Source organism: Periophthalmus magnuspinnatus, chromosome 4, assembly GCF_009829125.3.
Source record: "Periophthalmus magnuspinnatus isolate fPerMag1 chromosome 4, fPerMag1.2.pri, whole genome shotgun sequence".
NCBI lineage: Eukaryota > Metazoa > Chordata > Actinopteri > Gobiiformes > Gobiidae > Periophthalmus > Periophthalmus magnuspinnatus.
This window is the reverse complement of record NC_047129.1, coordinates 20,390,127-20,413,495: the sequence shown is the minus strand read 5'-3', so window position 1 is coordinate 20,413,495 and position 23,369 is coordinate 20,390,127. Positions and strand designations below refer to the sequence as shown.

The 23,369-nt window shown below is 44.7% G+C and overlaps 1 protein-coding gene across 1 annotated transcript in view; it reads right to left on the bottom strand.

Moving 5' to 3' along the window:
* Positions 1-20,941, bottom strand: part of raver2 (ribonucleoprotein, PTB-binding 2) — a 104,679-nt gene extending 83,738 nt beyond the window's left edge. The window contains exon 1 of the mRNA XM_055221031.1: positions 20,651-20,941. Coding sequence (XP_055077006.1) covers positions 20,651-20,923 — 273 coding nt within the window. The 5' untranslated portion in view covers positions 20,924-20,941. The remainder of the gene's footprint in view (positions 1-20,650) is intronic.
* Positions 20,942-23,369: the final 2,428 nt, after the last annotated feature.

The following is a 23,369-nucleotide window of genomic DNA, read 5'->3' as shown; positions in this document are numbered from 1 at the left end:
CAAGCCCAGTGTTACACAAGCCCCAAGCAAAACGCACAACGTTTCACCAAATACTCAAATTACATCCATAAAACGGCACATTGGAAGAATCAGGTTTAAATGGGTCTGTAGCTTTGAGTGGAGATGGTTAGCAGTAATAGTTAAAGCTATGGGACTTGATTTACAAACGGTGAAAGGCGGATACGGTGGGTCTAAAGGTGGGAATATCGAAGGTATATACAAAAAAAAATCGATATGGGGCAAATTTGGAGCCTGATTTGTCCGTTATTAATGTTCATAGCTTGATTTAACCCTAACCCAGGATCATGTAGAGTGGGTTAATGTGAACATTTAAGACCAAAATGACGAGTCTGACAGCAGTGAGACAAAGAGAGGGGACGTTGTTTTTTTTCCCCTCCTTGAATCACCATCTTAACGTGTTGGAGGGGTTGGAGCACTTGAATGATCCCGGGAGCCTTCATATCCCCTGGTAGGGTCACCCATGGCAGGTCAGACTAAGAGCGGTTCAGAAGCACTTTATGATGAGCAGGAAAACAAGGCCAGTGACGTCGCCCGGACTGGTGTTACCGAGGTGGAGCTGCTGACCTCGACTGGGGACGTTGGCGGATGGTGGAAAGAATACTTCAGAGGTCACGGTAAAGCTTCTACTGAGGCGAACATAAGGAGCCGTGTGTGACGTGGAGCGTTTGGCGAGAATCAGCTCATGACGCAACGACAAACAAAACTTTACCACAGAAAGATGTGAATTCTTCTGTCGACTGTTGCCGGTTTGTCCAGGAGATTTCATCAGAATCTGACCAGTGTTTGGACCAGTGTTTGGACTGATCTCACGACAGGCTGACGACTCTGCACCTCGTTTAGTCTAATTAGTTTGATTCAATGTTTTTACCTTTAATAATGGGCCTTTCAAGTTTGAAGGATCAATTAGTTTTTCACATTTTTTTTTTCCACAAACACACACACAAAGACAAAAGATGTTCTACCACAGCAGGATATCTGACCCGTACACTTATTTAAAGACATGTCGTTGATGTGTAAGTCATCCATTTTGTCCATTTCGTCCATTCTGTCCATTCTGTCCATTCAGTCCATTTTGTCCATTTCATCTAGTCTGTCCATTCTGTTCATTTCGCCCATTTTGTCCATTCTGTCCATTTTGTCCATTTCTTTTGACCTTCCTGAAACCTCAGTCTGTGTCTATATTAAACATCTCGTCCTCAGGTTGTCTCTTCCATGTGTCGTGTTTCTGGTTGTAGTCGTCTCTCTGCTGCTCGTCGTATCTTCAGTGAGTTGTTGGTGTTAGGTCTTAAACTCTGAAGCAGAGGTTTTCTCTCAGATCAGAACTGAACAGGTTTTGGGGATCGTGTGCTCCAGTATCTTCATTATTACTGAGTGAACAGGACCCCACACAGTTTTTGGGCATAACCGGAAGATGTGAGTGATTTACCTCATCTCCACCTTCTCTCCACCTTCTCTTCACCTTGTCTCCACCTTCTCTCAACACGGATATTTATTTGTAGTTTGAGGTGTAATAAAAAAATCTAATTATATTTTTCCCTCCTCTGGATGTTTGACCATTCTCTTTCCCAAACTCCACAGTATGGCATTAAACTAATCTATCTCCATGGAGACAAATAGGGGACACAAACAGGTCAAGTTATAGTTCGGCTCTGCGGAGAGGCTCATACATTTTTTAGGTGTTTATGAGCAATAAAACACCTGCATTTGAATGAATGTGAGATTGGGAAGTTTAATGACTATAGTGACCCTCCTGGCAAAAGTCACAGACCCTCCACTAGAAAAGTTACATAATGCACCTTTACATGTTAAACCTGGACAGATTATTAACCAATCAACTCACTGAACTCCAGGAGACGTCCCAAAAGAGTCGTGATATCACAGAACGGGCAGTTTAACAGGAGTCTGGAGTCAGCTCCTCTCTCTCTCCCATCCCCATTCTCTCTCTTCTCTCTCTCCAGTTTCTTTTTCTCTCTCTGTCCTCTCTTTTTCTCCTCTCTCTCCTTTTTTTTCTCCAGTCTCTCTGCTCTCTCTCCCTGTTCTCTTTTTTTCTCCGGTCTTTCTTTTTCTCCTCTCTCCATCTCCTCTGCTGGACAGGGTTCATTACTTCTGTCAATCACATCATCCTCCACCTTTCTGTCTCCACTCGTCTCTCGGGATAAAGGGGACTCAACGTCTTCCATAAAATAGATAGAACTTGGTTTTGGAGGAGGAAAAAAAGAAAAAAAAAAGTGAGTTCCGGATTATTGGCTGTTATTATTGATTATTATGATTGATTATGTTTATTCATTGATCCTTGGCTCAAAATGATGAAGTTAAAGGCGCTGTACCAGATTTTTACTGCTTTAAAAGAGTGAAAAACAGAACTAGTTCATTTTAAAAGGTTATTCCTAACATCATTATTAGTCACTGCAATTTAGGGTTTTTCAATAGTGCTAACAACAACTAGCATGCAAACGGTGCATTACTTACTGGCAATAAAAATGCTTTATAATTTGCTTTGAGAGAGGAGCACAGAGCAGCAGAGGAGCCAAGAGGAGCCAAGAGGAGCCCAGAGGAGCCAAGAGGAGCCAAGAGGAGCCCAGAGGAGTACAGAGTAGCAGAGGAGCCCAGAAGAGCCAAGAGGAGCATAGAGGAGCAGAGGAGCCCAGAGGAGCACAGAGGTGCCCAGAGGAGCATAGAGGAGCCAAGAGGAGCACAGAGCAGCAGAGGAGCACAGAGGAGCACAGAGGAGCCCAGAGGAGCACAGAGGAGCCCAGAGGAGCCCAGAGGAGCCCAGAGGAGCACCGAGGAGCACCGAGGAGCACCGAGGAGCACAGAGGAGCCCAGAGGAGCCCAGAGGAGCCCAGTGCAGCAGAGGAGCCCAGAGGAGCCCAGAGGAGCACAGAGGAGCACAGTGCAGCAGAGGAGCACAGAGGAGCCCAGAGGAGCACAGAGGAGCCCAGAGGAGCCCAGAGGAGCACCGAGGAGCACAGAGCAGCAGAGGAGCCCAGAGGAGTAGAGGAGTAGAGGAGCACAGAGGAGCACAGAGGAGCACAGAGCAGCAGAGGAGCCCAGAGGAGTAGAGGAGTAGAGGAGCACAGAGGAGCACAGAGGAGCAGAGAGGAGCAGAGGAGCACAGAGGAGCCCAGGGGAGCACAGGGGAGCCCATAGGAGGCCCGAGCACATCTTCATGTGAGGGCATGTAGTCTGTGCGTTAGCCCTGAGAGAAATCATTTATCAGGAATGTGACATATTTCCACACCTGGGACGGGCTGCTGTGATCGACCTGTTCATCCTCTTTTTATTAAAGGAGCAGAGTTGTTTTTATGACTCTCTTAGGCCGGAAAAGGGTTCAATTCTTACTTTGTTTTTGTTTTGTAAAGGGTGAAATCGGGGTGAAGAGCGGGGACGACATTCGCATATTGTTGGAGTTGGGGATTGACCTGACGATGGAGGAGGAGGAGTTCACTCTGAGTAGTCAAATAGTAAAGAATCATTATGAAGCCATAGTAAAGGTTTAAATACAGTACAGAGTCATGTGATCAGTATTCTCAGCCACTATGAAAAACTATTACATTTGCACTTCCTTTGGGTGAAAAAGCAGCAGTAAAACTGCAAACAGTGAATGGGTGTGTGTGGGGGGGTGGGGGGGGGGGGGGGGGGGGGGGGTGTCTAGTCTCACTCCAGAGAAAATGTATTTTAGACATTAGAGCTGCAACAGTAATCACAATAGAGTCGAAATGTGAATTGTGTCATCAGCAAATGATAAACACTGCAGTTATTTAAGTAACAAGTTTTTCAAATTAAAATATATTGTCTGCTGGAAAATCTCTGTTAATCCTTTAGTCTAGCCTCTGCTCTGAAACACACTGTTCTGTGTTAGAGCGAAAGAAAAATTTAATTCTGGACAAAAATGCTGCTCATCCAGATGTACAGAGATTACATGTGCAACATCTGACTCAGGCACAGCTCACTCTGAGTGCAGCTCATTAGACCAACAACAAACAGAACTGTAAAACAGGTGTGTTAGCTTCAGTGTAGTTAGCTCCGCCCTTCAGACAGATATAAGGCAGTGTCCAGCAGTAATCTGACCAGAACTGAAGAAGCGGCTTGGATGAGCAGCCAAACATCTTCACTCTGAAACTTTGATCCAGTTACAGATTTCAGTGTTTGTTTTGCTGTGGATCAGACCTGGATGACTATGGGACACACATCATGCTTGTATTAGTTTAACAGTTCAGATTTCAGATGTGAATTCTCCTGGATATTTTTAAAACATGAACACTGAACAGACTCCCACGCAAACTCAAAACATAAACTGCAAATCAAATTGAAATCACAAATGTCAGAAAAACATCCAGAGCTCTAGTGCAGCCACGACATAACTCCATAAATGCACCTGACAGAGCTCACCTGACAGAGCTCACCTGACAGAGCTCACCTGACAGAGCTCACCTGACAGAGCTCACCTGACAGAGCTCACCTGACAGAGCTCACCTGACAGAGCTCACCTGACAGAGGGGAGTACACAGTGGACTCATACACACAGACATGAGCCTTATCGTCCCATGGAGCTGCAGCGCCTGGAGCAAACAGCAGATCCCAGCACGAGCCTGGGACCCGCCATAGGTCACACACACACCAGACGAAAAACTGCTGAGAACCTAAACTACTACAATACTTCTACTGCTACTGCACTATGTGGGGAGAAAACACATCAAGTGGAAGACACATTATGTAACCTGGTACGTCATCTGCTTGTTTCCATGGTGATATTGTTGCTTTGCCTGAAATATTCCACAGTACGACAATAAATGTATTCAGATACCTTGGAAAAACATGCATTTTTACTGTGAGCAGTGTCACCTCTCCATAGATCTGACCTGTCACTTGGCCTAGAGGAAAGACCTACTTCTTGTCTCCTTGGAGACAGACAAGGTTAATGCCGTGCTGTAACATACCAGGCCAAGTGCTAACGTCTCCACAGATATGAGTGTCTAAAGCCATAACTATATAAGCATAACCAGAAAAGTTACACATTGAAACTTTAAGTATGAAGGAAACAAAAGACTTGACGAGTTTCATTTTAGTGTCGAGATGAAATATAAATGTGTCAGACTGTTTTGCATTAACAGGATTTATAAGAAAAATAAACGAGTGTTTTCTCCTGAGCTTCAGAAGAGTCTCCGTTTTACAGTTAAACTGAAACTATTGCGAGAACAGAGCAAACGTGATGAAATATTTCTCCACTTCTGACTCTGTGATAATGATGATTTTAATCTTTAATATGAAACACTGACATCAGGGGCTGCGTCTGCTGCAGATTAAGATTAAATTGTGTGAGATTCAGATGAAACTGTGTGAGGTAATGGTTCAACGGCGACACAGCACAAACACGACAGGCGCCAGGTGAAGGGCAGTTAGAACTGTTAGATGTAGGGCTGTAAGGTGTAGGCTGTAGAGTGTAGGGCTGTAAGGTGTAGGGCTGTAGAGTGTAGGGCTGTAAGGTGTAGGGCTGTAGAGTGCAGGGTTGTAAGGTGTAGGACTATAAGATGTAGGGCTGTAAGGTGTAGGTTTGTAGAATGTAGGGCTGTACACGATAGAGCTGTAGACTGTTGGGTTGCAAGGTGTAGGGCTGTAGAGTGTAGAGCTGTAAGACTTAGGGTTGTTGAGTGTAGGGATGTAAGGTGTAGCACTACAAGATGTAGGGCTGTAAGGCGTAGGGCTGTAGGCCTTTGTGAGTGTTTATAAATTACAGAGGCTGGACCAGATCACGTTTAACTGGTCTGTGCTTCCTACAGCAACAAAACAACACTACACCAACAACACAACACACTCTGATGAAGCCAGCTCTGATATAAACTCACTCACACCGTTGTCAAGTGAAATAGCAGCAATTTATCTTTATTTAACTGTGGATTCTGTTCATCTGTTTAAAAATGTTCACCCAGCACCTGCTCAGTCGTCTGTGATAACGGTATTTTTACTTCAGGCCAAACACACACAGACAAATTTACGCACACACACACACAGGGGAGTGGGCGGGGCTCTCCTCTATTAGCCTGTACAAAGTGTGTATGTACAGTGATAGAAGGAGAGGGGAGGAGGGACAAGGGAGGAGGGAGGAGAGAGGAGGGAGGAGAGAGAAGGGAAGAGGGGAGTAGCTCAAACCTGGCCTCCTTACAGCTCTGACGGTGCCCTTGACCTACTGATGGACTGACACCTGCTGCAGAGGAGACACAAATATCCAGCCCTCCTGAGCCGTGCGCCTCCTCTTCAGCTCCTCCTCTTCACCTCCTCCTCTTTAGTGGATCTGAGCCATTTACAAAACTCCACAACTATAGTCACATTTTAGGGGAAATCTGCTCCACACATCACACAAAGTAGTTAGAGCTGGAGCACGTCACAAAGGTGCAGTTATGTGGATAAAATAATGTCTTTGCAAACAAAATATCTCTTATCTTTATTGGAAAAAAATCATGTTGTTCCTGTTTATAATTTGTGTTTAGTTTATCAGCTCAGGCTTCAGTCTCGCTCATGTTAAAGCTCCAGGGCTGCACAGTTTATTATAATCAAATGAGAATCACAATATGAGTTTCCACAACTGTCCATTCACAAAGCTCCAGTTATTCAGATAAAAGAAAGTCGTCTGCAAAGAAACGAGCCTGTGAGAAAAACCTTGTCCCTGTTTTTAGGCTCAAATGTTCTGAAAGAAACTAATTCAAGAATCCTTCATCTATCAGACTCTCAAATGTTCAAGATTATTATTCAGCAAAATTGACTTTTTATATCTTTGTCCCATGTTCTAACACTGCTCCCTCATTAAAAACATGAAGAGGTTTTATATGTCCTCGGTGCATGTTTGAGTAATCTAGTGATCTCTCCCAGGCCCTATTCAAACACTCCGTACAGTTAGCAGAAAGAGTCTGTACAAGGCTCCGCCCACAAGCCTACGTCACCCATGATCTCACATGACAATTCTCCATAAATATACACAAACATGATACAAAACAATACACTACAGCTTCACAAACCTGGTGTGATGTGCAGCAGTTCCATTAACGCTGGTTGTAATGTGATAGCATAGGTGAGCTGATTTGTGCAGTTTAACAAGTCCCTCCCAAATAACATTACAGTCACAAGCTAGCTAGCATTAGCATTAGCATTAGCCAACAGTTTTTCAGTTCACCTTTCGGCTGAAAATCAAACTCCTAAACTCGGACTAATCACAGGCTCCTGAACATTTGCTCTTTAAATCACTTTTGTATTTTTTCTGGAGTTTTAAGATCATCTCAAATGTTTTTTGGGCACTGTTTACTAATGTGTACATTGTATCCCCATGGCAACTGCTGACCATTCTGACCTAGACATACATGTAGAACCCCCCCAGGGTGACATCACTGGAGAGTATCAGTAACAGGACTTTGGACAATATTTTTCCTGCTGTTTCTTGAATTCTAGCAATAATAACACAACTTAAGGAACCTGGACATTTTATTGTTAAATCACACAACACAACACTGTACTGTACCTGGGACCGTGCTATAGATTTAGAGCCAAGTTTAAAATACCACAGTGCAATTAATCACATCCAATCATTTAAACTAGTCCAGGGTCTACAGCCCGTCCTCCGTAACGAGCCCAATATTAACGAGCTCGAGGTCTGGAGAAGTCTGACACTTTACGTTAAACGGCTCATTAAAAGTTTGTCAAAGCACTACTGAAAGATTTTATATTGGTTTTTAGTAGTTTTATTTTGTCAGGTTTGTGCAGATGCAAGCCTGCTCAAAAACTACCCAAATGAAATGCTTTTATTTTAGTCTTTTTTTTTTTTAATTATCTAAAAGTTACATATCGTGGCTTTAATATCCACTACTTTAAACCTTCTCAAATCCAGGACCTTTTTGTTTGAGCCAAGGTCCACTCCACAAACACATCGAAACGTTTGTGTCATGTGGAATATTCATGTTGTATAATTAAACAGAAATCATAAAAATGGCGGCTCTTCGAGTCTTTGGTTTTTACATTTCACACACTCAGTCCTTTGTGTGGATCAGCTGTGTGTGTGTGTGTGTGTGTGTGTGTGTGTGTGCATCAGATCTGTGTGTGTGTGTGTGTGTGTGCATCAGATCTGTGTGTGTGTGTGTGTGTGTGACAGGTGGCTCAGTCCAGGCGCTGCTTGGATCACTGGTCCATCAAACGCCTGTGGGGCCTCTTAAACACATCCTCTCTCTCAAAGCTGGAGATCAGCATAAACACAGAGGCTCATATCTGCTGCTGCTGCAGGGCCACAGGTCAGATCGTTATTTCAGCGTTACACGGACGTTATTTCAGTTTCAAACAGGACAAACACTCAGACAAAGTCATAATGTGGTGATAAACATTTATAATGACACCCGCTCCTGTTTTGAATGGTTTTGTTCCTGGTTTGGTTTGTCCTGTTCTGTGTTTGAAAAGGAAAAAAAGAGTCCAGTCTCTCATTGGACTCTCTCTGCAGACCATGGACTGTTTATATAAATGGACATAGCTAACCTGCTAGCAGCCGCCTTGCAAACAGGAAGTGACCGTAGGCGCACTTTCGGCTCCATCGACTCTGGCTCCAATTCACTTTTTGTGTAAAAACTGTGTCCCTCTCTCTGTAACTGCTGCTGTCAGACTCGTCATTTTGGTCTTAAATGTTTGTATTAACTAGGGGTAATAATGGACTCAGACTTGAACTTTAACAGCCACATCAAATCAGTAACATCTGCAGCTTGTTACCACCTAAAAACATTGCAAAAATCAAAGGTATACTGTCAAAGCCAGACTTAGAGAGACTTATCCATGCATTTGTCTCCAGTAGGTTAGACTACTGTAACATTCTGCTCACTGTCCTCTCCAAACGTGCGTTAACACAGCTGCAGTACATCCAGAACTCTGCTGCTCGGGTCCTGACTAGAACCAGGAAGTATGAGCACATAAGTCCTGTGCTCAGGTCTCTGCACTGGCTTCCTGTAGTTCAAAGAATAGACTTTAAAGCAGCTCTGCTTGTGAACAAGTCTCTCCATGCCCTAGGTCCAAAGAACGTCTCTGACATGTTAGTGCCTTATGAACCATCTCACACTCTGAGGACTTCAGGGACCGGCCTCCTGCTGGTGCCCAGAGTCAGGACTAAACATGGAGAATCAGTTCAGTTTTATGCAACTAAAACCTGGAACAGTCTTCCTGAAGATGTGAGACAGGCCTCTACTTTGACAATGTTTAAATCCAGGCTTAAAACAGTTCTGTTTAGCTGTGCATATGACTGAAAGGGTTTTATTCTGCACTCTTCTGTTCTAATGCAAATTTTATGATGATTATTTGTGATTATTTATGTTTTTATTTGTGATTTTAATGTCCTTCTTATTCTGTAAAGCACTTTGAATTACTTTGTGTACGAATTGTGCTATACAAATAAACTTGCCTTGCCTTGCCTTAACCCGCTCTACTGTTTGTTTGTTTTTTATTTCACTATTGTGTCTGTAAATCAAGACATGAAAATAAATAGGAGACTAATCAGGCGCCTTCTTTCCCCGAGGTCACTCCCGCTAGTGTTAGCAACAGGTCTGATTAGCGGTGCTAAGCGCTCTGCTAAACCTGTGGTGCAGGTGGGAAGAGGCGTTACCTTCAACAACCTCGCTCCTGATTGGCTCTTTGGTTGACTGGAGCCGGATGACATGTCCCCACACACACTCATGATGTCCACACACAGTCAAGATGTCCCCACACACTCACGATGTCCACATAGTCATAATGTCCCCACACAGTCATGATGTCCCCGCACATCATGGTTGTTTGGACGAGGCAGATGGGATGATGCGATGAGTGAATCAAGTGAGAATCTGTCATCATCACTACATCTGCTCCACCTGTCAATCACTGAGCGGCTCTGAGGCTCCAGTCCTGACATTTCAGAGCCATTACCCACTCCACTCCCACTCCACACGAACAGCTCCGATTCAAGGAGCTGTGTCAAATCCCCCGGAATTAGCAAAAGCATTCACGTTTAGCCCAGAGACATTAAATATTATAAAGTACTTAACATTTCTCTGATCAAAGTGGCATCTGCGTTTGAGCGAGACATCGGTGAAAAGGCACCATCATAATCCGGAGGAAAATAAATATTAACCTATTAAAGATGTTTTAGAAAAAGAAAATCAGATACTGAAAAAAGGTCTGGATCAGATATCGGCTTCAAAATATCGGTTCAGTCGATATCCTGGTTGGACATATAAATTAATTTAATGAGACGATTTAAATAAAAGCAACATTTGGCTCAGTTTTGTGGGGTAATTACTTTTATGGGGTATTAACTGTAACACATAATATATTTAGATTTCCATGTTTCCTTTTATTGTTTGAAAAAACTATATTCAAGCAAAACAACGTATTAACATATTTTATAAGTTTCACTTTCATTTTTGGCACTCTGAGTCCACAGTCCCGCCCCCTTTACAGCGCTATCACATTACAATCAGTGTTAATTAAACTTATGCAGATCACACCAGGTTTGTGAAGTTGTAGTGTGTTGTTTTGTATCATGTTTTTGTAGATATATGGAGAGTTGTCATGTGGGAGCATGGGCGATGTAGGTTTGTGGGTGGAGCCTTGTACTGCTAACTATATAAGAGGGTTTGAATAGAGTCTGGGGGAGATCACTAGATTACTCAAACATGCATGGATGACATCTTAAACCTCTTCAGGCATGTCTTTGATGAGGGAACAACATTATAATAGGGTAGAAAGAAAAGTGTATTTTGATAATCCCCCCTTTTTAATTACTCTTGCCATGTTTAAATGTAGACTTCCACAGGCTCGTTCTAAATCAGACCCTGGTCCGTGGAGCAGGTGGCTAGCCCCCAGTCAGTCGTGCTTTGGCTGTCATCGTTTTGACGTCTTCTGCTCCATTAGCTCTAGATACGCCCTGAAGCTACGAGGACTCAGGTTGGACAAGGATCTCCCACTGGGCGAGTCACTGCTCCTGACCGGCCCACGTATTGCACACAGCGCACTTTACAGGGATGTTAATATGAAGCAGCTCAAAAATACAAGGAACAAGAATCTGTGCTGTGTTTTTGGCTTCTTTTGTCTTTATACAAAAAACAGAGCAGTGTTTCCCAACCAGATTTAAAACAAACATGGATTTGTATTTGTCTAAATGTCACATATTTCCAGTTTAGAGGGCAAATCCACGGCTGTGCCATGGGCTCACTGGTCTCTCCTATTATGGTAAACTTATACATGGAACAGTTTGAACAGGAGGCATTGGCCTCATTTCCAGGCACTTCACCCACACACTGGTTTCGATACGTGGATGACATCTGGACTAAAATCAAAATTCAAGATCTGAAATCCTTCACTGCACATATTAACACTGTGGATCCAAACATCAAGTTCACATGGGAAGAGGCCAAGGAGAACAAACTGGCCTTTTTAGGTTGTGTAGTGACAATAGGAGAGGACCAGGGTCTTCATGAAGCCCACACACACTGACCAATACCTGCTGTTTGATTCACACCATCCACTGCAGCACAAACTCTGAGTTATCCGTTACTCTACAACACAGAGCTCAAGTGGTGTCCACAAACACAGAGGGAAAAGTGAATGAGGAACAACATGTGGAGAAAGCCCTCTCTGCTTGTGGATATCCAAAATGGGCCTTCAGTCGATCTAAGAGAGCTAAAAACAGGACAAGGACTCTGAACCTAGAAGAAAAAGTGTAACTATTTCTTACACAGTGCATGTGTCTGAAAAACTTCAGAGAATTTTCAGCATTAAAGAAGGCACATGATTTGTCAGTTATTAATGTTCGTATTTTCATTTACAGACACAATAGTGAAATAAAAACCCTAGGATCATGTAGAGCGGGTTAATACGAACATTTAAGACCGAAATGAGGAGTCGGACAGCAGCAGTTACAGAGAGAGGGGACACACAAAGTGAGTTAGAGTCGATGGAGTTAGAAGTGTGCCCACGATCACTTCCTGTAGCATGTTAGCCATGTCCATTTATATAAACAGTCGACAGTACATCACATACCAACATTAAACTCCTCTCACTCCTCCTACTGGTCTGTTCTGCTCTGAGTGACGGGTGGATTTAACCAATCACAGCGTAGAGTAAATATTCAGAAGAAGCAGACGACTGAATCATTCCTTAAAGGGAACACGAAGCTCGAGTGGAAATGAAACGTAACAGAATAAAGAACCTGTAATGTAGACTCTAAGAAAGTCATAATATGAAGCTTTTGTCATATTATTCACCATTATCCTCTAGCACACAAGCATCCTGTCTCCAAGACTGTAGCAAACAAACAAACATCCAAATATAATACATCAGCATCACCAATAACAAGAAACCCAAATGCGTGGGTAAAGTGAGAGCATCATTAATACTCCACAGCTTCATGCCACATACACGTTTCATACTGAGCTGCTGCAGGTCACGCTAAAAGCTAACGGGAAAGAGTAGCTTTGAGGAGCGAGCGCTAGCCTCCATCATAAAGGTACGTGAGGGAGACGGTAAAAGCACAGCTAATGTCTGTGTGGGCAGAGCGGCTCTCAGACGGAGCCGTTAAATGGACTCAGGTCTATGGGCTCATTATGGAACCAGAGCAAACAGGAAGTGGAAATGTCCCGGTGATCGGCATTAGCATTCACGTTCAGAAACAGGAAGATAAACACTGAGTTAATAGAATCGACGCTTCACAACAAGATAACACAAGTAGAAAGTACAAAGTGATGGTCCAAGAAATGATTCAAGTGAGAGTAAAAGTATCTGAAATGAGTATCTATGTGGTCATCGTTTGAGTGATTGTTGCAGGGTAAAATCTGATTTATTATTTTAAGTTAAAGGCATAGTATGTAACCTTTTGTAGATGGCACGATTCCATGGAAACAATGTTAAAAACATACTTTCTCCATGGAGATAGATGAGATTTATGGCATACTGTGGAATATTATAGCTATGGAAACAAACAGGAGCAGGCCCTCCTCCAGTCAAGATAAGAGTCAGGTCTGTGGAAATGCGAGCCCACTCACAGCAGAGACGCACGTTCTTCTGTTCTGTCCAGAGCCATGAACACAAACTGAAAAATGCACTTTTATTTTTGTCTTTTTTTTGATAAATAGTTACATATTGTGGCTTTAATGTAATATAAAGAAGAAAACATTGATTTAAACAACGCACAGGTTGTTGTGAGGAAAGTGAGGAAAAAGAGTGAGAAGGAGGAGGAAGAGGAGGAGGAGGAGGAAGGAGAGGTGTGAGAAACAAAAATCATTTCATATTGTCCACATAAAGCTTTTGTCGATTTCAGAGATGGAAGCGATGCCCAAACTTTCTCATTAAAGCTACAGTTCAGTTACACTGTACAGCACATTCATCAAGTAAATCTATTTTCATTCACACATTAAAAACAAGGTGCAGTTTCATAGAATCATGACAAATCAGTACAAAAAGTCAATAAATCATAAAACAGTACAAATATAAAAAACATGGAAAATTGATGTTTGAAAACTACTCAGAGAAGGACAAAAGGTACAGTCACATTTTTATACAGCACTTTTCCACCTTTAACACTCAAAATGCATCAAGGAACCACTCACCCATTCATACACCAGTGTACACAGACACTGGGGCGAGGGGGGTTAAGTGTCTGGCCCAAGGACACAACAGCATGGGAATCACACCGCCAACTTTAGGGTCAGTGGATCTGACCCCTCAACCAATGATGTTTATGTTGGGAGCGGGATTTAAACCGCCAACCTTCGGTTCAGTGAACAAACACTCTACCAACTGAGCCACTCTACTGTACTCGAGTATGTGTAAACCTCAGAGTCCAACAAACTGACCCGACGTCTTCATATGACTCTAAATATGTGTCGTTCTACAGGCTGATGTGTTTGTGAGCTCTGTCCTCCCTCTGCTCTAGTCCTTCAGTCTCTCTCTTTCTATCCCCCTCTCTTGGGAGACCTATGGCAGTTTAAAGGGGGATAAGTGACATTGTAGCGGATGAACAGATCTCTCTCTGCCTCTCTCTCACTCCCTCTCTCCCTCTCTTTCTCCTCCACTTGGGAGACTTATGGCAGTTTAATGGAGGATAAGTGACATTGTAGTAGATGAACAGACCTGTCTCCCTTTGTCTCCCTCTCTCTCTGTCTCTTTCTCTCCCTCTCTCTCTCTCTGTCTTATGGCAGTTTAATGGAGGATAAGTGACACTGTACTGGATGAACAGACCTGGAGAGGAAAACACAGGAGACATTTGTGTTTCTGAGATGTGTCTGACATGAGACAGGTCTCATTGTTCATTAGGAGCATCAGGAGAAAATCATTTATTTAAATAAACGAATGACTCAGGGGGGACGGTGACGTGCTGTGAAACTGACTCTGCCATAACGATTATGTAACGCACAGCGGGCCCAAGAACTGCGGCCCGTTTGGGCTTCTGCCATTATTAAACGTAAACAGCAAGGAAAGATTCTATACTAAGTATACTATATATGACTATATTATATTAAGTTTACTATATTTGACAATATTTATTTAAAAATCACACTGAGACACTGAGGCAGTGGAGTCAGAGAACATGAGGAGACAGAAGCACACGAGAGTTTAACTGTAACAGCATCATGAGGAGCAGCGTCTGCAGTGATGAGGTCAGAATCAGGTCCTAGTTTAGTCCTGGTATAGTCCTGGTTTAGTCCTGATTCAGTCCTGTTTTTGTCCTGGTTTAGTCCTGGTTTAGTCCTGGTTTAGTCCTGGTTTAGTTCTGGTTTCGTCCTGATTCAGTCCTGATTTAGATCTCTGGTCCTGTCCTCACTTATGGTCACGATTTTTGAGTAATGATCGAAGAACAAGATGGCGTATGCGGGCGTTTAAATGGGTCACACTCACTTAGTCCACTTCTTTATACAGTCTATACAAAAAAAAAAACTTTTGAGAACTTTTGCCACACCCTCTTTTCAGTCAGATAATCAATCGGCAGCACATATCTTTAGTCCAACAGGAGTTTCTTTCATTGACCCCCGTTTCTGCTGTATGTCTCATAACAGCAGAAGCACATGTCCTAGTGGTGAAGGTGAGGAGTGCAGACAGTGTCAGGGCTGAACATCTGCTGCTGACAAACTGAGAGTAGGTGAAGAGCACGCCATCGTCTCCTCCGCTCTGCTGCTAGCACTAGCACTATCTGTGTTTGAATGAGTCTATCTCTGTTTATCTCACATATGCAAACACCACACACCTCGCACAGGTTTGGGTTCCTTACACAAATGAATTATTCAAAAATGCCCTTGAACGATAACCTCCCTGACAACCAGCTCCCAAGTCTGTTTTTATGCACCAGGGCGATGGGCATAAAGTCTGCAGAAAAACAATATGGTACCAGGTACAAACATCACTGTGGAGATGTTTAAATCCACACCAGAAATCTGATCATAGTCTGATTTATGGAGTAATCAGATTATGGAGTGGTCATGTAAACTGTTGGATCTGGTGTGTGCAATACAGGGGTGAAGGAAGTAGAAGTTTTGTTAAAAAAGTAAAAGTAGCGATACTGCAGCAAAAAAACAAACAAACAAAACAAAAAAAACTCAAGTAAAAGTATCACATAAAAAATCTACTTAAGTAATAGTATGAAGCCTATTCAGGGTCTACAAGTAAATGTTCTATTTATTTTACCCATGGAAATAATTAAATAAATATTAAGAGTTCAGCGATATCGCCAAGACTAAACAATTACTAACGAGCTATGTGCTAACAAGCTACGTGCTAACTAAATCCATAGTGAGGTTGTGTTAAATCCAAAAAGGGAGTTTCAAAGGCAACATAGTGAATTTGATAAAGATTTGAACGAAATTTTGTTGAACAGAAACTGAATACTTTTTCTTGTATTTGTTTTTATTTGTATATTTTTGTTTTGTTCAAATTCTGAACATGTTAAAAGTAAACCCTCAGCCTTTTCAGGAGGTCTCACACAATAATAAAAATAATTTTACTTTTCAGCCCAGTTAAAATGTAATGGAGTAGAAAGTACAGATACTGCTCTCAAATGTACTGAAGTAAAAGTAAAAAAGTATACACTTTAAAAACATTTCTACTTAACAGTAGACCTGTAACTGTTCTACTTACAGGTCTCAAGTCAAAAGTCACAGGTCTGATGAGCTGGATTTAAACAAACACCAAAATCACATCTAATTATTGCCTTCTGTGATTCTTCTACTCGTCTCCTCTAAACATATATGAATGAAAACAGACGACAGTGACACATTTACACAGACTAAAGATGAGTGAGTCTGATGTCCCCACAGCTTCAGCATTGACAGTGTTCCTCTTAACTCCTCCCTGGGACAGAGCTGTCAGCAGAGCCATAAATCTGACACTGAGCACCCAGCCCAGACCCACCCTGCCCCCTGCCACCTGCCACCTTGCACCCACCCTGCCCCTGGCCCCCTGTCACCCACCCTGCCCCTGGCCCCCTGCCACCCACCCTGCCCCTGGCCCCCTGCCACCCATCCTGCCCCCTGTCCCTGGCCCCCAACCCCCTGCCCCCGCAGTCTAATGGGGCAGTGGGTATGAGGGGAATGGGAATCTCTCGGGTGTCGTTGGCTCCGTCGGGGGTTATACAAGACAGGACTTTCCTTCTCCATAAATCCAGAGCTGATGGAAGATGTTGTAATGTCAACAACCACTCTATGAATAACACTGGAATCCTGCTCTGGATCAAACAAGACCCGCTCTGAGTCCACAGACACAAGCCTCTGAGTCCAGAGCCTCTAAGACCAGACCCTGAGCCTCCGAGTCCAGAAACTGAGCCTCGGAGATCAGACCTCGAGCCTCTGAGCCCTGAGACTCTGAGTCCAGAGCCTCTGAGTCCAGAGCCTCTGAGTCCAGAGCCTCTGAGTCCAGAGCCTCTGAGTCCAGAACCTCTGAGTCCAGAACCTGAGCTTCCAAGTCCTGAGCCAACGAGTCCAGAGTCTCTGAGTGCAGATCCTGAGCCTCCGAGTTCAGACCATAAGCCTCCAGAGCCTCTGAGTCCAGAGCCTGAGCCTCTGACTCAGACCCTAAGCCTCTGAGTCTCCAGCCCTGTGCCATCTCCAGGAAAACATTGACTTTAATGAGCATTGATCTGTTTATAGATCGGTTAAAGTGTAGATTCCCTTTAAGGTCCAGTCAGCTGCTTGTGTTTACAAAGAAACAAGAAACAAACATCACAAAAATCACCATCGGTTTAGATACGAGGACCTCATTTCACTTGATATTTAACATCAAAAACTTGATATTTAACATCAATATTTAACATAAAAAACTCGATATTTAACAAAAAACTTGAATATTTAACACCAGAAACTCAATATTTAACAAAAGTATTTAACATCAAAAACTCGAATATTTAACATCCAAAACGCAATATTTAACATCAAAAACATGAATATGTAACATCAAAAGCTCAATATTTAGCATAAAATACTTGATATGTATCATCAAAAACCCGAATATTTAACATCAGAAACTCGATACTTAACATCAAAAACTCAAATATTTCACATAAAAAACACCTGTAGAAGGAGATGGATTAAACATCCAGTTTTACACTAACATGAACAAATGAACCATACAAAACTCAAACTGCTCAACTCAGCTTTATGACGTGGTTACAACTGTGGCCAAAAATGGGCCTCTACACTGGGCCTGTTTAATAGAGATAGAGAGAGATAGAGAGATCTATAATATGGGCCAAAACAATGGGCCTTTATAATAATAGCCTCTGTAGTGCGGGCCTATATATAACGTGGGCCTATATAACTTGGGCCTCTATAATATGGGCCTCTATAATATGGGCCTATCCACATTTTTCTCAAAGTGGTGCCATACTGGCATTCTTGTCAGTTAAATGACAGTTAAAAAACATGAGGAAAATACTGCAGTTTGCAGGGAGAAACTGAAGATGAAACAGCGTAAAGTAAAAACGTGTTTAAACTGTTACTTCTCATTTAAAGTAACGGAAGAGATTTGTAAAAAAAAAAATCAATATTATGAAACCTTTAGGCCAGTGAATCGTCATTTTACACCAGTTTATTGACTAAAATGGAATGTTGACTGAACCGATATTTTGGAACCGATATCAGATCCATGAAAATTTCCTCCCAGAGCAGTATCGTATTGGTGCGTCCCTATATGTCGTGTTGTTCGTTAGTCTGGAGGCATCCAGGAGGCATCCTGAACAGATGCCCGCGCCACCTCAGCTACTCCTCTCGACATGGAGGAGCAGTGGCTCTACTCCAAGCTCCTCCTGTGTGACCGAGCTCCTCACCCTATCTCTAAGGGAGCACTCAGCCACCCTGTGGAGGAAACCCATTTTGGCTGCTTGTATCCGCGATCTTGTCCTTTCGGTGATTACCCAAACCTCATGACCATAGGTGAGGGTAGGAACGTAGATTGACCGTTAAATTGAGAGCTTTGCCTTTTGACTCAGCTCCTTCTTCACCACAACAGACCGATATAGTGACCACATCACTGCAGACGCTGCACCGATGAAGCCATCAGGACAACAGCATCTGTCATCATCAGCAGAGATGAGATCATGTGGTTCCCAAACTGTACCCCCTCTGGCTCCTGAACCGGACCCCCTCCAGTCCCTCGCTGCACCTAGAAATTCTGTCCATAAAAACATTAAACAGAATCGGTGACAAAGGGCAGCCCTGCAGAGTCTGACATGCACCGGGGACAGGTCTGACTTACTGCCGGCAATGCGAACACAGTTTCTGTTTCGATCATACAGGGACCAGACAGCCCTTAGCAAAGGGCTCTGGACCCCATACTCCCGGAGCACTTCCCAAAGAACATCATGAGGGTCACGGTCGAATGCCTTCTCCAGATGAGGAGTGTGATTCCCCTGTAATTGGAACACACCCTCCGGTTCCCCTTCTTATAGAGATGGACCACCAACCCGGTCTACCAGTCCAGAGGTACTGTCTCTGACCGCCACACAGAGACGTGTCAGCCAAGACAGCCCCACAACATCCAGAGACTTAAGGAACTCGGGATGGATCACATCCACCCCTTAGCCACCGAGGAGCTTGCCAACTACCTCAGGGTGCCAGGGTGATGGATGAGTCCGCCTCTGTATCCTCAATCTCTGCTTCGTCCTCGAAGATGTGATGGTGGGATTGAGGAGATCCTCAAAGTATTCCTTCCACTGTCCAACAACATACTCAGTCGAAGTCAATGACTCGCACTGTAAACAGTATTGGTGAAGCACTGCTTCTCCCTCCTGAGACGAGACGTTAGACGGTTTGCCAGAATTTCTTTGAGGCCGTCCGATAGTCCTCCTCCATGGCCTCCCTGAACTCCTCCCAACCCCGAGTTTTTGCTTATATAAATCCAGTGCATTATTATGACTATTAGGCTGTTATTATGATTATGATCACATTAAAAAACACAGCCTCTTCCTCCTCTCCTGCCTCTTCATCCTCTCCTGATTCTCCTGCCGTGTAAGTCTCTCTCACACTGTACTCTCACTTCTGCACTGGCTGCACTTGGCTCTATACTTGTGATATGGCCCAGCAGCAGAATGCAGCTGTATACAGACTGCTGCTGCACTTGGCTCACTGCCTTTGACTCAGATCCTTTGGTAGAAGCTTGAAGGACTCCTCTTCTTCACACTGAGCTCCAGAGTCTGACACTGATGAATGACACAGATGAATGACGCTAACGAGGACAGACTCCATAGATCTTCACGGTAAAACAGCGACGCTGTTTGAGGTCACATGGCAGAATAAACACAACAGACGTAGATGGAGCATGGAGATGAAGCAATACTCAAAACAACAGTGAACAACTGAAGAGGAATTGGCTCTGATAAACTGCATCTACACACGCGTGTGCTATACACGGCTTTATTTAAATGACTTCTAAAGTAAAAAAAAAATATCACTAACATGTGATGCTTAAAGTAACAGGTGCAGGTCCTGAGAGCAGAGACAACAACCCCACAAAAAAACATTTTAACTGAGCAGATAAAGCCTAAATAATAAAATATAAATAATAAAGCCTAAATAATAAAGTATAAATATGACCTCCTCATTCTGAGAGTCTGACTCCTGCACCTCACCTCAGGCTGAGGAGTGTCACAGAACTGATGCTTTCAACTCATCAAGAGAATCAAGAGCCTTGCGCGCTCTGGCACCAGCCGCTCACACGCACGGACACACGCACAGTGCACGGACACACGCGCGCGCTGCACGTGCACGCGATTGCTGCAACTACTGCACATGCTTCACACAAACTATAGTTTCTGTGTCAGGTCCAGGCTCAACTAAAACCAAACAAACTGAACAAACAGCGCATAACTAAAGTTCGACTGGACAGTCCGTACACACGCGCGGCTGGACAGTCCGCGCGCGCACGCACATCCACACACACGCGCGTTAGGACTGTCCACGCGCAGTTGGACAGTCCACAGACGGGGCTGGACAGTCCACACGCGCGCGGCTGGACAGTCCACACGCGCGTAAAAAGTCCGGCCGCGCGGATGTTGTTGCTCAAACTCTTCCTCCTCGCGTGCTGCTGGTATCGCGCTCCTCGGGGCTCATGTCTGGTTGGAGGTGTCTGGTTGGAGGTGTCCGGGGGCACGTACCTGGTTGGTGGTGTCCGGAGGCAGGTTTTTCATAAGTATTTTCCTCCTGTTGCTCAGCTCCTGGCGCGTTTTGGCGAGTCTCCTCTCGATCTCCTCCGGCTCCAGCTCCGGCAGGTCCCGGAGGCTCGTCCCGGGCTCTGTGGGCTGCCCCGCCGCCTCCTCCTCCTCCTGCCGCCGGCTCTCGGGGCTGTCCATCTCCGGGGTCAGTGGTGCGCTCTCCCGGGCAGCAGCAGAGTGAACACACGGCGGCTGGATGGATGAGGCTGCCGCCATCTTGGTGAGTGAGGAGAGAGTGTGAGGAGAGAGAGGAGAGAGAGACAGAGGGAGAGGAGAGAGAGGAGGGAGAACAGAGAGAGGGAGCAGGTAGGAGGTGTCTGCGCTGAACAAGTGTGCCAAACAGTGCGCTCCCATCGACAAAACTCCTGATTCATGTCAAGGCGCGAGGAAAACGCACAGCTCGTTTATTCTCGCTGCTTCTTTGACTCTTAGAATCTTCTATATTAGTTTTTTTTGTCAGATATATCGGGTCTAGATCTGTACCGGTCACTGAACGGGCGCGTTCGGCTCGTGCGCAGCTCCAGCTCGGGCTCTTTGCGCCCCCTGCTGTCTCTAAAAAGCCAGTGATTTCTGAACAGCCCCAGTGAAGCATGGGACGCGTGTGACGTCAGAAGGACTCATAATGGAGCTGATATAAACAGCAATAAATCACAGTGATGATTGTTTGCAGAACCAAACATGTGAATTATTCATGTGGAATAGTTTCAGGCTGGAGATAATAGTTCATTAAATAACAAAGGAGCTTTTTCTTTCTTTGGACAAACAGGGAGAGGTTTGGACAGAGGAGTGTGTTTCTGTTCTGGTTCACAGTGTATCCATGAATGGCATTGTGCCGGCTCTTCCCTGAGCTGTCCAATGAGCAGCGAGCTCGCAGCCTGCCCAGCCTGCGCTCGCCGTGGGTGGAAATGTGCTCCTGGCAAACACAAGATGAACACTGCTCCCCACCGAGTCGCCACAAAACTGAGGAAGTGTGAGCGGCTGTGCACTCTGAAGCACTCCCTAAACCAGCCTATGGTCTTAGACTATTGTGTCGTCTCCAAACGAGCGAGTGTGGAGCACATCATCCTCTCAGGACATGTGTAGAATGTGCTCATGTTTAGAATGTGCTCATGTTTGGACGCAGGAGAACGCTGCCTCCTCCATGTTCCTTCCCTCACCATCTGTGTGGAGCAGTTCTTGGCAGTTCATCCTCACAGTCACAGTTGTCAGTGGGTGAAGATGGACCAGCCCGTGCCAAGAGGCTGGAGCTGAGGAGCTGTGATGTAATGTGATGACAATAGATTTTTTGTTCAAATCTTCAGAAGTACGTCTGCCTCAGGGAAAGAAATTTGAAATTCAAGTGAAAAACCAAACATTTATTTAATTTTTCAGCTAAATTTCTAACACACCTTTGTACAGCTTCAGATTCAGATCTAAAATTCAAAAATGAAATCTGCATCAGTTTTGTGAAAAAAAAATATTATTCTGCTTTAAAGGTGCACTATGGAACTTTTATGGTGGTGGGTCTGTTATTAGAAACCTTTCATGAAGAGGATAAAAACAAGGCCAGTTGCGTAGCCCAGACCGGCGTTAGCGGGGCGCCATCCTGGAGCCAGGCCTGGGGTGGGTGCTTGACAGAGAGTGCCTGGCATGGGGCCTGGCCAGGCTCAGCCTGAAGGAGCGATGTGGGGCTGTCCTCCCATGGAGCCACCACCTGTGGGAGGAGCCTGAGCTTGTGCGGGAGGTTGAGCGTTACCAACTAGATATAGTCAGCCTCACCACCACGTGTTGGAATTCACCCCGGTGAACAAGAGGGTCGCATCCCTACACCTGTTGGGGACAGGTCTCTCATTGTGTCGGCCTGCGGGCCAAACAGCAGTGCAGAGTACCCGGCCTTCTTGGAGTCCCTGGGAGGGGTACTAGACAGTGCACCGACAGGGGACTCTGTTGTACTCCTGGGGGACTTCAACGCTCACATGGGCAAAGACAGTGACGACTGGAGGGGGGTGATCGGGAAGAACGGCCTCCCTGATCTGAACCCAAGTGGTGTTCGGTTATTGGACTTCTGTGCTAGTCAGTTTGTCCATATCGAACACCATGTTCAAGCAAAAGGGCGTCCAGCTCTCCGGGAGAGCTTCTCCCAGATCCCGGGGAGGCTGGGCCATGTTCTCCGCCTTTATTGTTGATGCGGCTGCTCATAGCTGTGGTCGTAAGGTCTGTGGTGCTTGTTGCAGCTGCAACCCGAACCCGGTGACGGACAAGGGAAGAAAGGGATGCTGTCAGGCTGAAGAAGGAGTCTTATTTAGCCTTGTGGCACTCCTGAGGCAGCTGACGAGTATCAGCAAGCCAAGCGTGCTGCGGTTTGTGCTGTCGCCGAGACAAAAACTCAGAGTTGGGAGGAGTTCAGGGAGGCCATAGAGGAGGACTATCGGTCGTTCTCAAAGAGATTCTGGCAAGTCGTTCAATGCCTCAGGAGGGGGAAGTAGAGCTGAGGTGGTTGGCAAGCTCCTCAGTGGCAAGGCTCCATCCCAAGTACCTTAAGTCTCTGGATGTTGTGGGCTGTCTTGACTGACACGCCTCATTTTTGTATTAGGTGGTAGATCTTTCAGACACGATCATTTTAAAAGTAGCTCACATACTGAAAAAGTCTGAGCACCCCTGCCCTAAACCATCCTGACCTAAA